Raw genomic sequence first — 14,783 nt, 5'->3', positions numbered from 1 at the left:
TTCATAACATAGGACTAAAATGTATTTCATCATTTTATAAGATATATTGGGAGAATAAGGTAAAACTAAATAGCAGATTATTTTCTGTTTGGCTGACTGATTGATTACCTGTTACCTTCTTAGGCCTCTTTGCACCTCCACGTGCCTTCAGTGCAATCTGACGAGCTGCTTCACAGTAAACACTCCCACCCACTTGACTCAAATCAGACTTCAGATGTCCTCAGGTACAACTCTTTTACCATTAACAGTTTGTCACTGCAACTTTAAAAGAATATAATGTTGATTCTTATATATTTTTCTCATTTTTGGCAAGAATTTACAGTTGTGTACCAGTGGATCTCTAGATAAGCACTGCTATTCTAACTTGAGTAATCTACTTTTGAGAATAATTTTTATGGAAATTGCTTCTTTCCCCTCAAGGACTCTCTGTTACACTCTTTTTTAAGGTGACTTTGAGTCTTAAATGCCATAATTGAAAACTGCTTCCAAAATCTAGGTTGGAAATAAATACATGACTTATGCGGTTTATTTGCTTTTCAGGTTTGTTTTGGAACAGTACAATGCACTCTCCTGGCTAACCTGTGACCCTGCAATCCAGGACAGACGCTCATGTCTCCCAATTCATTTTGTGGTGCTGAATCAGTTATATAACTTTATTATGAATATGCTGTGATCTTCATTTGATGGAACTGTGCAAGAAAAGAACAAGGAAAAATGGATGTTTTGCTGCAGGATTAAGTTACAATTATCTTCTCAGTGAAAGTCATTTGTGATGGGGTCTAATTCTTATTACTTCAACAAATATTGTTTTGACTTGGGGGGAGGGGCTATAACCCTGCTATTTTTCATTGACTCTATTGAACTCTTTAGGATGATGACTGATCATACAAAACGTATTATAACATTTTCGTAGCAAAATTAACCTTTTTTTTTTTCCAGTCACAGTATTTGTGAAAAGTAATGAGCCATAGTACCCAGTCATGTTAAATGAATATTAAAAGCATGGAGAGGAAACATGAGGAACAATGAATTTCAACATATGGCTTCAGAACATGAAGATGTTCTTGTATGGATTATAGTATCTAGTATTCAAAAATGCCTGCATCTCTTCTCTTATTTATTGTAAGTTTTTAAATGTATAAATTGTCTTATATTTCTTAACCTCTTTTATAAAAATTTTCCTAGAAGGTTTATACTGCCTTCTTGCTTTAAAGCAATTGGTCTAAAATATATGTAATCGTCTTAATTAAAAAGTTGCAGTAGGGTTGCTTTTAGAGTATTATTTTTTTGTAAGGGGGTGGGTGGGACAGTAAATTTGTATTGTCTCGATGTACAGTTTAACGGGGATAGAGGGGTAATAATGTCCATACCATTGTGTGTGGAGGATTTACAGCTAAGCTGTAGTTGCAGAGTACATGTACAGTAATGAAGTTCACTGTGTTTATAAATTGAAAAGGTACCAGGTCTTAACAGCATTTTATATATCACATCTTTACAGAATAACATGATGGCAATATACAAGTGGTATTGTTAGGTGGTTTAACTTAGAATAAAATGAGAATTCTTCAGTTATATTTTGTACTATGGTTTAGGGCTATGACTAATATTTCAGGCCATTTCCGGTGAAAGAAACTTAGTTTTACAAGAAAAACCATTTGCTACTGAATGCTTAAACTAATTTTAGTGTTTAATGTTACATGCTTAAATTTTTTTCAGTTTTAACAGTGGCACATTTAGGCATGGGAATATTATTATGAAATTTATTTTCCGGATCTGCTATAAGGTTGAAATTTAGCCCAGCTCTAGGCATTTTACAAATTATTTTTCAAGCAGTCATTCTTGATTGTTTGACTTTTTTTTTTAAATTAAAGATTGGGAATGTATGTGAGAGTATGCATATGTATGGGTGTGTGTGTGTGCGCGCAATCAAACTGTGGTGTAAATAGATTCTCAGTGAATTCTGGTATTCAGACTCTATTCCACTAGTGAAAGAACCATTTTCTAAACTTCCCTTGCCTTTTTTATTTATTTAATTTTCTTGGTTTGGAGATGTCAGTCCCAAACACCAGAGTCTGTACTTTTCTATAACACAGCTCAGATTAAGGTAGGGCATATGCCAAGGAGGTTCTCACCTCCCTAAAGAAGGGACTTGAATTTTAGGGACTTTAATTCACCCCTCCTTCAATACAACTTTCCCCCTTCTTGTTTGCACATGCCAAGATAACTGCTTTTATGCAGGCTGTACCCCCTTGAAAAATCCTTTCTACAGTGCTGCTCACAAAAGAGCCCAAGTTCGCCTCCTACCTGCATTGCTGACTTGAATTCACAGTCGCCGAGTCTACCTAGCTTTCTTGGAAGCAGTCTAGCAAAATTTCTATTTGTACGTTCACTAACTAACTACAAGGACAAAATCAGTTGTATTTACAAAACTCTACTTCAGTGTTTGTTTTAGTTTTTTTTTTACTGAAACTTGTTTTGTGAATACTCTGTGCTTAGAATTAAATATCACTTTCTTATGAACAACATAACTTCTTCAGATTGTGTATATGAAAACATTAGCAAGTCTTGTTTTTTCTATGAAGCAAACACAATTGGTGACAAAGGTTTTCAATCATTTCTTCAAAATTATAATGCAGTTCTAATGGTCAGCATATTTTGATATTAAATTTAAAGATCACCTCTCTGCATTTGTTTTTAAATTATGCTAATACACCACACATTATGTTGGTATGTTTTGTTGTGTACTTTCTTTAAAAAAAAAAAAACTTGTCTGAGATTTGAAGGAAAATGTGCTTATTTGGAATTTCCATAAAAAGAGTATCCTTTTTATATACTTAATAGTGACTTTACAAAATAAAAGTTATATTCTCAGTTGTTTAAAATCACTAACCTATGATAACAACACCTCAGTTTGAAAGTAGATTTAAAATTATTCCCTGACAGGTTATTTAATATGGAGCCATAAGGAGGGAACCCAGTACACAATTATTTTTTATTTGGGAATCAGGGAATAGTTCCCAAATATACAGGATTTATTGATAAGATTTTTTTTCTTCCTTTCATATATCCATTCAAACTCAATGGAAAGTTATTAAATAACCATTAGAAAAGCTCAGTAGACTTATTTGAGAAATTAAGCCTTGTGCAGGATGATGGATTTGACTTACTAATGTACTGTCACAGACAAATATGGGTAGTTTTGTTTAAATAGGTAAGCAAAATATTATACTTTATAGCAGTGGATTACCAACACCTTGACTTCTTTGTTACAGTGCTAACATCTTTTTTTTGTGCAGGTATCCATGATTATTAAGCAGGGTGGAAGTTCAGTATTTTGTCATTTAAAAAGATTAGTTATATAATGTCTGCTTCCAGCCAGTGAGAAACATCTAGCCATACCTTTCTTATGCAAGCCATTGAGTTATCAGGACTGTGAATTAACACTGTATGAATAAATTTCTGTACACCTTATTGTTTGGCCAGAAGGCCACCAAGTGTACTTATATGTAATCCTTAAATTTTAAAGTAGCTGTAATTTTTAAATATTTCTAAACTTTTCTTAAACCACTAAAATTAAGCTCTTACTACTTAGTCAACTATCCTCAGCTGTATTCGTACTCAATTGTCAGTATGGCACAGATTACTGTATTAAAATATTCTCCTTTCGTCTTCATATTTACCTTCTGAGGTAATTTTTTAACTTAATGTGTTACTACAAAGATTTGCAGATCTTTAATCAAGCACTATGTTAATACTGTAATATCAGAATACTATGTTGCATTATTTAAAATGTTCAAATTGAATAGATTAAAAAGTTTTTAAATGCTATTGCATCATATAATTTGCTATTCATCCACTATGGCATTGCATATCAATCAGTTAATACACTTAATGTTGCATGAGTGATATTTTGGTCTGGGTTTCCTCTTAAGATTTTAGTTTGTCTGAATTAAGGAAAAATGTTTTTAATATACATTCTTATTTTGTCCCACCCCTCCAGAAATAAGCTGGAAATCTTAACTTTTTGGGGGGTCTTTTTTGGTGTTTTAATGGGCCCAGAACTGTGGTTTAAATTTTTATGTATGTATTTTCTTTTTTGTGGAGTATAAATTTAAAAACTGGATTTGGGACCTAAAATACTCCTCAGGTTGATGTATTCATGAAGTTTTAAAACAGCTTTAGTTTTCAAAGTAAACTGGATATGTGGACCTTAAAGTTATTGAGTTTAAGCTACAAATTGTAACGTCATTACTGGACATGTCAGCATCAACCCTCTCAAAATAGCTTGGTCACTTTATGAAGGGGCGTTTTAAAGTTGTTGTTTAGCAGTGACATTTAATATGGTCCAATTGCTTTTCTTTTTAACGTGACAAAAAGAGAATAAGGAACAAACACTATTGCTGCCGAATGCCATAACACTGAGTTGTACAAATTGTGATTGAGGAAATGAAAAGGTTTATACTTTTTAAAAAAAAACAAAAACAAAAAACAAAACTTCAAATGGAATAAATTATTCATGAAGCCTTCATTGTTGTGTCTTATTCTGTTGAAAATATTTCCATATTAAATTTGTGCAAAATTAGTAGCAATATTTTTGTGTCATTATAAATGGAAAGGGACAGCCTGGAAACTGATTAATGGTCTTTTAATTTTTCTGAAGTATTTTATTTTAAAAAGGATTTTAATCACATACAAATGTACAGTATGTAGAATAATTGTATATTTGTATACCTACCAATTCCTTGTAGGCTGGCCAGTTAGGTATTGTCTAGTCCAAACAAGCTACCTTCAAATATTTAAAGCTTAGCTGTATCCTATTTTTATTCGATCATAAGAATAATGTTCAGAAGTGAGTAATCCATCAAAAATAGTTCTGCCCATGTTCTGTAAGCACGCATTTAAAATATTTTTGTCCAGACTTAAGCCAAGTAAGGACATACCTCAAAATTATTGTGATCATTTTGAAATAGTTTTTGCTGCAAAAATTTTAAAAATTATCCTTTAAAAGGAGTTGTATGTTGTTTGAACCGCCTATCCTCGGTTATTTTCTGTCTGACAGATCTTTAATCAAGCACTATTATATTACCTCTGGTTTGTTTCTATCTTTTTTTTTTTTTTTTTTTTTACTATAGTCTTATGTATAGCGAAAAACTGCAAATCAAGCTTTTTTTTTAAAGGGGGTATTCACTTGTAAAACCACACACATGGATATTTTTATTTTAAACTTCAAAATATATGAAAGTTTAGGAAACGGGAAAAATCACATAATTCAGCTACAGCCACAATGGAGCACCAATATGTATTAGTACATTGATAATTTTGGTACATTTGAAAATTTGGAATACCAAATATTCATAGCTCACTGCAGCCTTGAACTCCTGGGCTCAAGCAGTCCTCCTTGCCTCAGCCTCCTTAGTAGCTGGGACTTCAGGTGCATGCCAACACCTGGCTAGTTTTATTTTTTGTAGAGATGGGATCTCGCTATGTTGCCCGAATCTCAAACTCCTGGCCTCAAGCCATCCTCTCGCTTTGGCCTCCCAAAGCATTGAGATTACAATCAAGAGTTGCTGCCATACCTGGCTAAATCTAACTGTTTTGAGTGTATTCCTGAGGTGTCTATTCTGTTATTCTGCTTTTGCCAATATCTTCCTGTCTACTGTAGGGGAGTTATCAATCCTGGACTGAAGATTAAGAACCTCTACCCTTAGTGTACTATAGCTATAACCAGAAATTCTGCTTGAGATTAATAGAAATTGATACTGTTAGAGCTGGGTTTTGTTTTGTCTTTTCCTTCTAGAGCAACCCAACAGAACTGTCAAGAACGACCTTCTGTTTAGTTTAAAGGCTAGGCTGGGCACGGTGGTTCACGCCTGTTTTCCTAGCACTTTGGGAGGCTGAGGTGGGCGTATCACCTGAGGTTGGGAGTTGGAGACCATCCTGACCAATATGGTGAAACCTGTCTACTAAAAATACAAAAATTAGGCAGGCTGTGTTGGCATGCACCTGTAATCTCAGCTACTTGGGAGGCCGAGGTGGGAGAATCACTTGAACCCAGGAGGCAAGGTTGCAGTGAGCCGAGATCACACCACTGCCCTCCAGCCTTGGTGACAGAGTGAGAAGATCCTGTCTCAAAAAAAAAAAAAAAAAAAAAAGTTTAAAGGCTGATGCTTTAAAGACTTCCTTATTTTGCTCCTACCTACTACAGAGAAAAAAATTCGAAGTGATAAATTTAAATCATGCCACGTGTCCAAGCCATATAATGTCTTACAGACTTGCATTCAGAATGTGTGAGTTTAAGTCTTGGTTTTGTCGTTTTCTTTTTGTTTGGAGCATATCTGATCAGTAAAACCAACAGTTACCTTCCTCAAAAGCCACTTGGTCCCTAGAGAACAACCATTTGTCCCTTGTCACTGTGCATGACACTACCATCTATCCTGTTGTGCAAACCATAAACTCTTCCTTGTAACCATTCATCAAAAACTATCAGTTTTGTGTACTATCAAATATGTTCATTTCTATTTCTGCTGTCCTGATCTTAGTCTAAATTAGCATTATCCATTGCTATATAACATTAGATAAAACTACCTTATCTGAGTGGACCATTGCAATAGACAGGTACTCCTATCTGATCTCTACACTCACTGTGGTCCTTGGTAGCTGAAAACCTTTAGTAGCTGCTGCTTGCTCTAAAGATGAATACAGTCTCAAAATGGGCCTCTGTTTTCCTCCTTGCTTTTTAGTCATTTGAGTTCCTTGAAAGACCTATGGGTATTTTTTGCCTTAAAGCTTCCACCTGATTTCCACATTACACCCTTGCTTCAGATCAGGCTCCCTTGTTACACACTCTTATTGTAATACCCTATATGGAGCCTTTGTTGTGTTTTTTTCTTTTTTTTTTTCTTTTTGAGACAGAGTCTCGCTCTGTTGCCCAGGCTGGAGTGCAGTGGCGCGATCTCTGCTCACTGCAACCTCCGCCTCCCGGGTTCAAGCAATTCTCCTGCTTCAGCCTCCCAAGTAGCTGGGACTAGGCGCACGGTGCCATACCCGGCTAATTTTTTGTATTTTAGTAGAGATGGGGTTTGGCCATGTTGGCCAGGCTGGTCTTGAACTCCTGCCCTCAGGTGATCTGCCCGCCTCAACCTCCCTAAGTGCTGGGATTACAGGCATGAGCCACCTGCACATGGCCTGTAGTGTTTTTCTTAGTTTACAATTGTATGATTTTTATTTTATTTATTTTTGAGACAATTTCACTCTTGTCGCCCAGGCTGGAGTGCAATGGCACGATCTTGGCTCATTGCAACCTCCACCTCCCGAGTACAAGCAATTCTCCTGGCTCAGCCTCCCCGAGTAGCTAGGATTACAGGTGCCTGCCACCACTCCCTGCTAATTTTTTTGTATTTTTAGTAGAGATGGGGTTTTACCATGTTGGCCAGACTGGTCCCAAACTTCTGATCTCAGGTGATCCACCTGCCTCAGCCTCCCAAAGTGCTGGGATTACAGGCGTGAGCCACCATGCCTGGCCCTCATCTTTTATTTTGACAGTATTGATAAACTAATTATGAGAATGAACATTCAGCAGGTTATTTAGTAAAATTCCATGGTATCTTTTTTTTTTTTTAACTTTTAGGTTTAGGGGTACATGTGGAGGCTTGTTATATAAGTAAACTTGTGTCATGGGGGTTTGTTGTACAGATTATTTCATCACCCAGGTATTAAACCTAGTTTCCAATAGTTATTTTTTCTTCTCCTTAGCCTCCTTCCACCCCCACCCTCCACCCTCAAGTAGACCCTATTGTCTGTTGTTCCCTTCTTTGTGTCCATGAGTTCTCATCATTCAGCTACCACTTTTAAGTGAGAACACGTGGTATTTGGTGTTCTGTTCCTGTATTAGCTTACTAAGGATAACAGCCTCCAGCTCCATCCATGTTCCTGCAGAAGACATGATCTCATTCTTTTTTATGGCTGCACAGTATTCCATGGTATATATGTACACATTTTCTTTATCCAATCTGTCATTGGCGAGCATTTAGATTTAATTCTATGTCTTTGCTACTGTGAATTGTGCTGCAATGAACATTCACGTGCATGTGTCTTTATGGTAGAATGGTTTATATTCCTCTGGATATATAACCAGTAATGACATCGATGGGTCAAATGGTATTTCGAGCTCTTTGAGGAATTGCCACACTACTTTTCACATTGTTGAACTAATTTATACTCCTACCAACAGTGTGTAAGTGTTGCCTTTTCTCTGCAACCTTGCCAGCATCTGTTCTTCTTTGGCATTAAAAAAAAGAAAAATTGCAACCGGGCACAGTGGCTCATGCCTCTAATCCCAGCACTTTGGGAAACCAAGACGGGTGGATCACTGGGAGTTCGAGACCAGCCTGGCCAACATGGTGAAACCCTGTATTTACTAAAAATACAAAAAAAAATTAGCCGGGCATGGTGGTGAGCGCCTGTAATCCCAGCTACTCAGGAGGCTGAGGCAGACGAATTGCTTGAACCCGGGAGGTGGAGGTTGCAGCAATCTGAGATTGCGCCACTGCACTCCAGCCTGGGTGACAGAGCGAGACTCCACCTCAAAAAAAAAAAAGGCTGGGCGCGGTGGCTCACGCCTGGACTCCCAGCACTTTGGGAGGCTGAGGCAGGCGGATCACGAGGTCAGGAGATCGAGACCATCCTGGCCAACATGGTAAAACCCCGTCTCTACTAAAAATACAAAAAATTAGCTGGTCGTGGTGGCAGGCGCCTGTAGTCCCAGCTACTTGAGAGGCTGAAGCAGGAGAATGGCGTGAACGCTGGAGGTGGAGCTTGCCAGTGAGTCAAGATCGTGCCACTGCACTCCATCCTGGGCGACAGAGCGAGACTCCATCTCAAAAAAAAAAAAAAAAAAATTTGATAATCTTCTTTGTATGTTTCTGATTGTAGTATATGTGCTGCCAAAGCGAGCACTATTTTTTTGACTTTTTAAAAATACTCATTCTGACTGGTGTGAGATATCTCATTGTGGTTTTGATTTGCATTTTTCTAATGCTCAGAGATATTTACCTGTTTTTCATACACTTGTTGGCCGCCTGTATGTCTTCTTTTGAAAAGTGGATGTTTATGTTCTTTGCCCACGTTTTTTTTTTTTTTTTTTTTTTTTGAGACGGCGTCTCGCTCTGTCACCCAGGGTGGAGTGCAGTGGCGTGATCTTGGCTCACTGAAACCTCCGCCTCCCGGGTTCAAGCAATTCTTCTGCCTCAACCTCCCGAGTAGCTGGGATTACAGGTGCACGCCACCATGCTATTTTTTTTTTTTTTTTTTTTTTTTTTTTGTATTTTTAGTAGAGACGGGGTTTCACCATGTTGGCCAGGCTTGTGTCAAACTGCTGACCTTGTGATCCACCTGCCTCGACCTCCCAAAGTGCTGGGATTACAGGCATGAGCCACAGTGCCTGGCCTCTTTGCCCACTTTTTAATGGGGCTGTCTTTTTTTTTTTTGATGGAGTTTCGCTCTTGTTGCCCAGGCTGGAGTTCAATGGCACAATCTCGGCTCACCACAACCTCTCCCTCCCGGGTTCAAGTGATTTTCCTGCCTCAGCCTCCTGAGTAGCTGGAATTACAGGCATGCGCCACTATACCCGGCTAATTTTGTATTTTTAGTAGAGACAGGATTTCTCCATGTTGGTCAGGCTGGTCTTGAACTCTCGACCTCAGGTGATCCGCCCGCCTTGGCCTCCCAAAGTGCTGGGATTACAGCCATGAGCCACTGTGCCTGGCCAGGGCTGTCTTTCTCTTCTACATTTTTTTTAAGTTTCTTATAGATGCTGGATGTTACACATTTGTCAGAAGTCACAGAAGACACAAATGGAAAAACATCCCATGCTGATGGATGGGAAGAATCAATATCATTAAAATAGCCATACTTTCCAAAGCAATTTACAGATTCAGTGCTATTCCTATCAAACTACCAATGACATTATTCACAGAACTAGAAAAAGCTATTGTAAAATTTGTATGGAACCAAAAAAGAGCCCAAATAGCTGAGGTAATCCTAAGCAAAAAGAACAAAGCTGGAGGCATCATGTTACCCAACTTCAAACTATGCTATGGGGCTACAGTAACCAAAATAGCATGGTACTGGTACAAAGACAGCCACATAGACCAATGGAACAGAATAGAGAGCCCAGAAAAAAGGCCACACATCTACGACCATCTGATCTTTAACAAAGCTGACAAAAATAAGCAATGGGGAAAAGACTCCCTATTCAATAAATGGTGCTGGGATAATTGGCTAGTCCTATGCAGAAGATTGAAGCTGGACCCATTCCTTACACCATATAAAAAATCAACTGAAGTTGTATTAAAGACTTAAATGTAAACCCCCAAATTGTAAAAATCCTGGAACACAACCTAGGCAATACCATTCTGGACATAGGAACAGGAAAAGATTTTGTAACAAAGACACAAAAACCAATTGTAACAAAAGCAAAAATTGACAAATGGGATCTAATTAAACTTAAGAGCTTCTGCACAGCAAAAAGAAACTATCAACAGAGTAAACAGACAACCTGCAGAATGGGAGAATATTTGCAAACTATGCATCGTGGTATCTTTATGCTTGAATCATTATTTCAACAAAGTAAGCTAAGTGTCGTACTGTGCCTTTGGCAAGGAACTAAAATATGGTCCCTGCTCTCAAAATACTTCCTTTTTTTTTTTCTTTTGAGACGGAGTCTCACTCTGTCCCCCAGGCTGGAGTGCAGTGACACGATCTCAGCTCACTGCAAGCTCCGCCTCCTGGGTTCATGCCATTCTCCTGCCTCAGCCTCCTGAGTAGCTGGGACTACAGGCGCCCGCCACCACGCCCGGCTAATTTTTTGTATTTTTAGTAGAGACAGGGTTTCACCGTGTTAGCCAGGATGGTCTTGATCTCCTGACCTCGTTATCCACCCGTCTCGGCCTCCCAAAGTGCTGGGATTACAGGGGTGAACCACCGTGCCTGGCCCTCTCAAAATACTTTTTAGTGGGAGAGACAGAGAAGTTCTAACAATTACAATATAATGTGTTAAGTAGTATAGCTGAAAGAAGCAAAAGGTGCCTTGAGAGCATAGAATAGGGCTACCTGATAAGTTAAAGAGTAGGTGGTTTGTCAGGGAAAGGTCTCTTAGCAAGGGAACACTGGAGGTGAGACTTAAAGGACACTTAGGAGTTTGCATTAAAAAAGAGAATGAAAAGCATTCTAGACAGGAGGAACTGTGATGAGAAGGTCCAAGAATATTGAGAAGGATTTGAGACATAAACAGTTCCAACTGACTAAAATGACACCATGGTGGGATACGGTAGGACTCCAAGCTAGAGTTTTAAGTCAGACCATAAAAATCTGTTTTTGGGTTGGGCGCAGTGGCTCAAGCCTGTAATCTCAGCACTTTGGGAGGCTGAGGTGGGCAAATCACCTGAGGTCAAGAGTTTGAGACCAGCCTGGTCAACATGGTGAAACCCCATCTCTACTGAAAATGCCCCAAAAAATTTAGCCAGGCATGGTGGTGGGTGCCTGTAATCCCAGTTACGCAGGAGGCTGAGGCAGGAGAATCGCTTGAACCCAAGAGGCAGAGGTTGCAATGAGCTGAGATTGTGCCACTGCACTCCAAACTGGGCGACAGACTGAGACTCCACCTCAAAAAAAAAAAAATCTGTCTTAGGGCTTGGCACAGTGGCTCACGCCTGTAATCTCAGCACTTTGGGAGGCCAAGCCGTGCAGATCACTTGAGGTCAGGAGACTAAGACCAGCCCGGCCAACATGGTGAAACCCCGTCTCTACTAAAAATACACAAAAATTTAGTTGGGCATGGTGGCGGGTGCCTGTAATCCCAGCTACTTGGGAGGTTGAGGCAGGAGAATTGCTTGAACCCGGGAGGCGGAGGTTGCAGTGAGCCAAGATTGAGCCACTGCACTCCATCCTGGGTGACAGAGCGAGACTCTGTCTCAAAAAAATATAATCAATCAATCTGTCTTTTTAGTTCCATCCTAAAGAAATTCAACTTTATCCCAAAGCAGGGTAGTGTTTTAGTAGTTGGGCTGATTTATAAAACAGTCTCATACTTGAGCCTTGATTGGTGGAGCTATGTCAACCTGGAGGGATGTCTCTAATGCTGAACTAGAAGTCTTGGCTGGACCCAATTCTATTCAATGTTTTATCCATAATATTAATGAAGATATGATCTGCTAAGCTAAAACAGATAGCCAGTGTAAAAGAGTCAAAGATCTTTACGGGCTGAAATATGAAAGAATATATATATTTTTTGAGATGGAGTCTCACTCTGTTGCCCAGGCTAGAGTGCAGTGGCGCAATCTCGGCTCAATGCAACCTCCACCTCCCGGGTTCAAGCGATTCTCCTGCCTCAGCCTCCCAAGCAGCTGGGACTACAGGTGCACACCACCACACCCAACTAATTTTTGTATTTTTAGTAGAGACAGGGTTTCATCATATTGGCCAGGCTGGTCTAGAACTCCTGACCTCGTGATCCACCCGCCTCGGCCTCCCAAAGTGCTGGGATTACAGGCATGAGCCATCGTGCCCTCCTGAAAGACATCTTACAAGATAAAATAGTCACACTATAAAGAGCATCATGTTGAGCAAAATGGAGCTAGATGTCTTCTGAGATCCTTGTGCTTCTGGAATTCTATGACTATTTCTGAAGGACATTGGTCCTCACCTTTGTATAGTTAGGTCTTCTAACTGCTGGAAGCTCAATTACTCTGCAACCTACATTAAGCACCTAGTATACATGAAACATAATAGATATTCTAATGTGTTTTTCTGTTTTTCTCATTTTTTCATTACTCTGTTTCTCTCTTCCTCCAGTCTGATTGAAAAATAAAGTAGAAGAATAAAAGCAAGCTGGTCAAGCCAGGTGCAGTGGCTTGCACCTGTAATCCTAGCACTTTGGTGGACTGAGGGGGGACGGATGGCTTGAGTCCAGGAGTTCAAGACCAGCCTGGCCACATAATGAAACTCTGTCTCTACAAAAAAATAGAAAAATTAGCCAGGTGTGGTGATGCATGACCATAGTCTCAGTTACTTGGGAGGCTGAAGTGGGAGGATCACCTGAGCCCAGGAGGTTGAGATTGTAGTAAGCCAAGATCGCCCAACTGCACTGCCACTCTTTTCTTGAGAACTTGTTTCGAAAAGGAAAAAAAAAGAGAGGCTGGGTACAGGGACTCATGCCTGAAATCCCAGCATTTTGGGAGGCCAAGGTGGGTGGATCAGCTGAGGTCAGGAATTTGAGACCAGCCTGGCCAACATGGTGAAACCCTGTCTCTACTAAAAATACAAAAAATTAGCCAGGCATGGTGGCAGGCACCTGTAATCCCACCTACTCAGGAGGCTGAGGCAGGAGAATCGCTTGACCCTGGGAGGCGGAGGTTGCAGTGAGCCAAGATCGCACCACTGCACTCCAGCCTAGGTGACACAGTGAGACTCTGTCTCAAAAAAAAAAAAAAAAAATTAGCCAAGTGTGGTGGTGCACACCTATTGTCCCAGCTACTCAGGAGGCTGAGGTGGGAGGATTGCTTCAGCTTGGGAGGCAGAGGTTGCAGTGAGCCGAGATCATGCCACTGCACTCCAGCTTGGGCAACAGAACGAGACTCTGTCTCAAAAAAAAAAAAAAGTTTTATTGGCAAACATTACAATGTTTCAATGATTATAAAGATTTTTGCTAAATTAATACAAGGGGGAGAGACTAGAGTCTAGGATGACTTTTAGGTTTCCGGCTTGAGCAACTCAAGGTCAAGTTGGTGAACTGGAAGAGAAGGAGAGGGGGACTTGGAGGAAGTGTCAGCACTCATTATGTGACAATGCAGCCATCTCATTCAGTGATTTTCTGTTTTTCCATAGATCAAGATGGAGATACTGAATCTGCATGTTGTTTCTCCATTAGTGAACAGAGGATCATAATTAGAGTTGGAAAGGATCTTTAAAATCACTTAGTTCATACCCACATCTTCCTCTCATTCGTCCCTCAAACCAATGTTTGCACTGCCTTCACACTTTTCCTGTGAAATGATCATCCATGGAGATGAAATTGCTTACCCTCTCTCAGTTTCCACAATTGCAAAAGGTGAATAATATTACCTACGTCACAAGATTAAATCAGATAATATATATAAAGCATTTATTACAGTGCCTAGCAAGTGTTCAATAAATAAATCCCAAATATTAGCTTAAAAATGCTAGGACAGTACAGTGTGCAACCCATTAATAGAGTGTGAAATCAGTTTTAGTGTGCAGTGACCAGCAGTTTTTTAAAGAGAAGTAGAAACATGTAGCGTGTGTGTTATTATACGAAATATTTGTTTCCATGTAAATGTGGGTTTATATGTTATATATTTATATGTTTATATAGCATATAAATTTATACACTTACACTTATTTTTGTATGTGGATATATACATATGTTTGTTCTGGGTCACAATGTGAATGTATTATTGTGGGTCAGGTGGAAAAAATTTTGAGAAGCATTGCAACACACAATTCTTTTCTTCCTTTGCTGATCTATGTTGAAAGTCATATATATATATATATTTTTGAGACGGAGTCTGGCTCTGTTGCCCAGGCTGGAGTGCGGTGGCATGATCTCTGCTCACTGAAACATCTGCCTCCCAGGTTCAAGTGATTTTCCTGTCTCAGCCTCCGAAGTAGCTGGGACTACAGGTGCCCCATCACCACGCTGGGGTAATTTTTTTTTTTTGAGACGGAGTTTCGCTCTTATTGCCCAGGCTGGAGTGCAATGGCACGAT

General features: G+C 39.5%; 2 protein-coding genes across 6 annotated transcripts in view; both read left to right on the top strand.

Moving 5' to 3' along the window:
• MED13 (mediator complex subunit 13) overlaps nucleotides 1–4,528 on the top strand; it is a 121,715-nt gene extending 117,187 nt beyond the window's left edge. For all 3 annotated transcript variants that reach the window (XM_016932681.4, XM_001138050.8, XM_063799123.1), the window contains 2 exons: nucleotides 124–224; nucleotides 541–4,528. In XM_016932681.4, coding sequence (XP_016788170.2) covers nucleotides 124–224; nucleotides 541–673 — 234 coding nt within the window. In that variant the 3' untranslated portion in view covers nucleotides 674–4,528. The remainder of the gene's footprint in view (nucleotides 1–123; nucleotides 225–540) is intronic.
• The window catches only part of INTS2 (integrator complex subunit 2), a 73,680-nt gene continuing 59,929 nt past the window's right edge, over nucleotides 1,033–14,783 (top strand). For all 3 annotated transcript variants that reach the window (XM_063799135.1, XM_063799132.1, XM_063799131.1), the window contains exon 1: nucleotides 1,033–1,122. In XM_063799135.1, the coding sequence (XP_063655205.1) occupies nucleotides 1,096–1,122 (27 nt within the window). In that variant the 5' untranslated portion in view covers nucleotides 1,033–1,095. The remainder of the gene's footprint in view (nucleotides 1,123–14,783) is intronic.

Source organism: Pan troglodytes, chromosome 19, assembly GCF_028858775.2.
Source record: "Pan troglodytes isolate AG18354 chromosome 19, NHGRI_mPanTro3-v2.0_pri, whole genome shotgun sequence".
Classification (NCBI taxonomy): domain Eukaryota; kingdom Metazoa; phylum Chordata; class Mammalia; order Primates; family Hominidae; genus Pan; species Pan troglodytes.
This window is presented reverse-complemented; position numbering and strand designations above follow the sequence as displayed.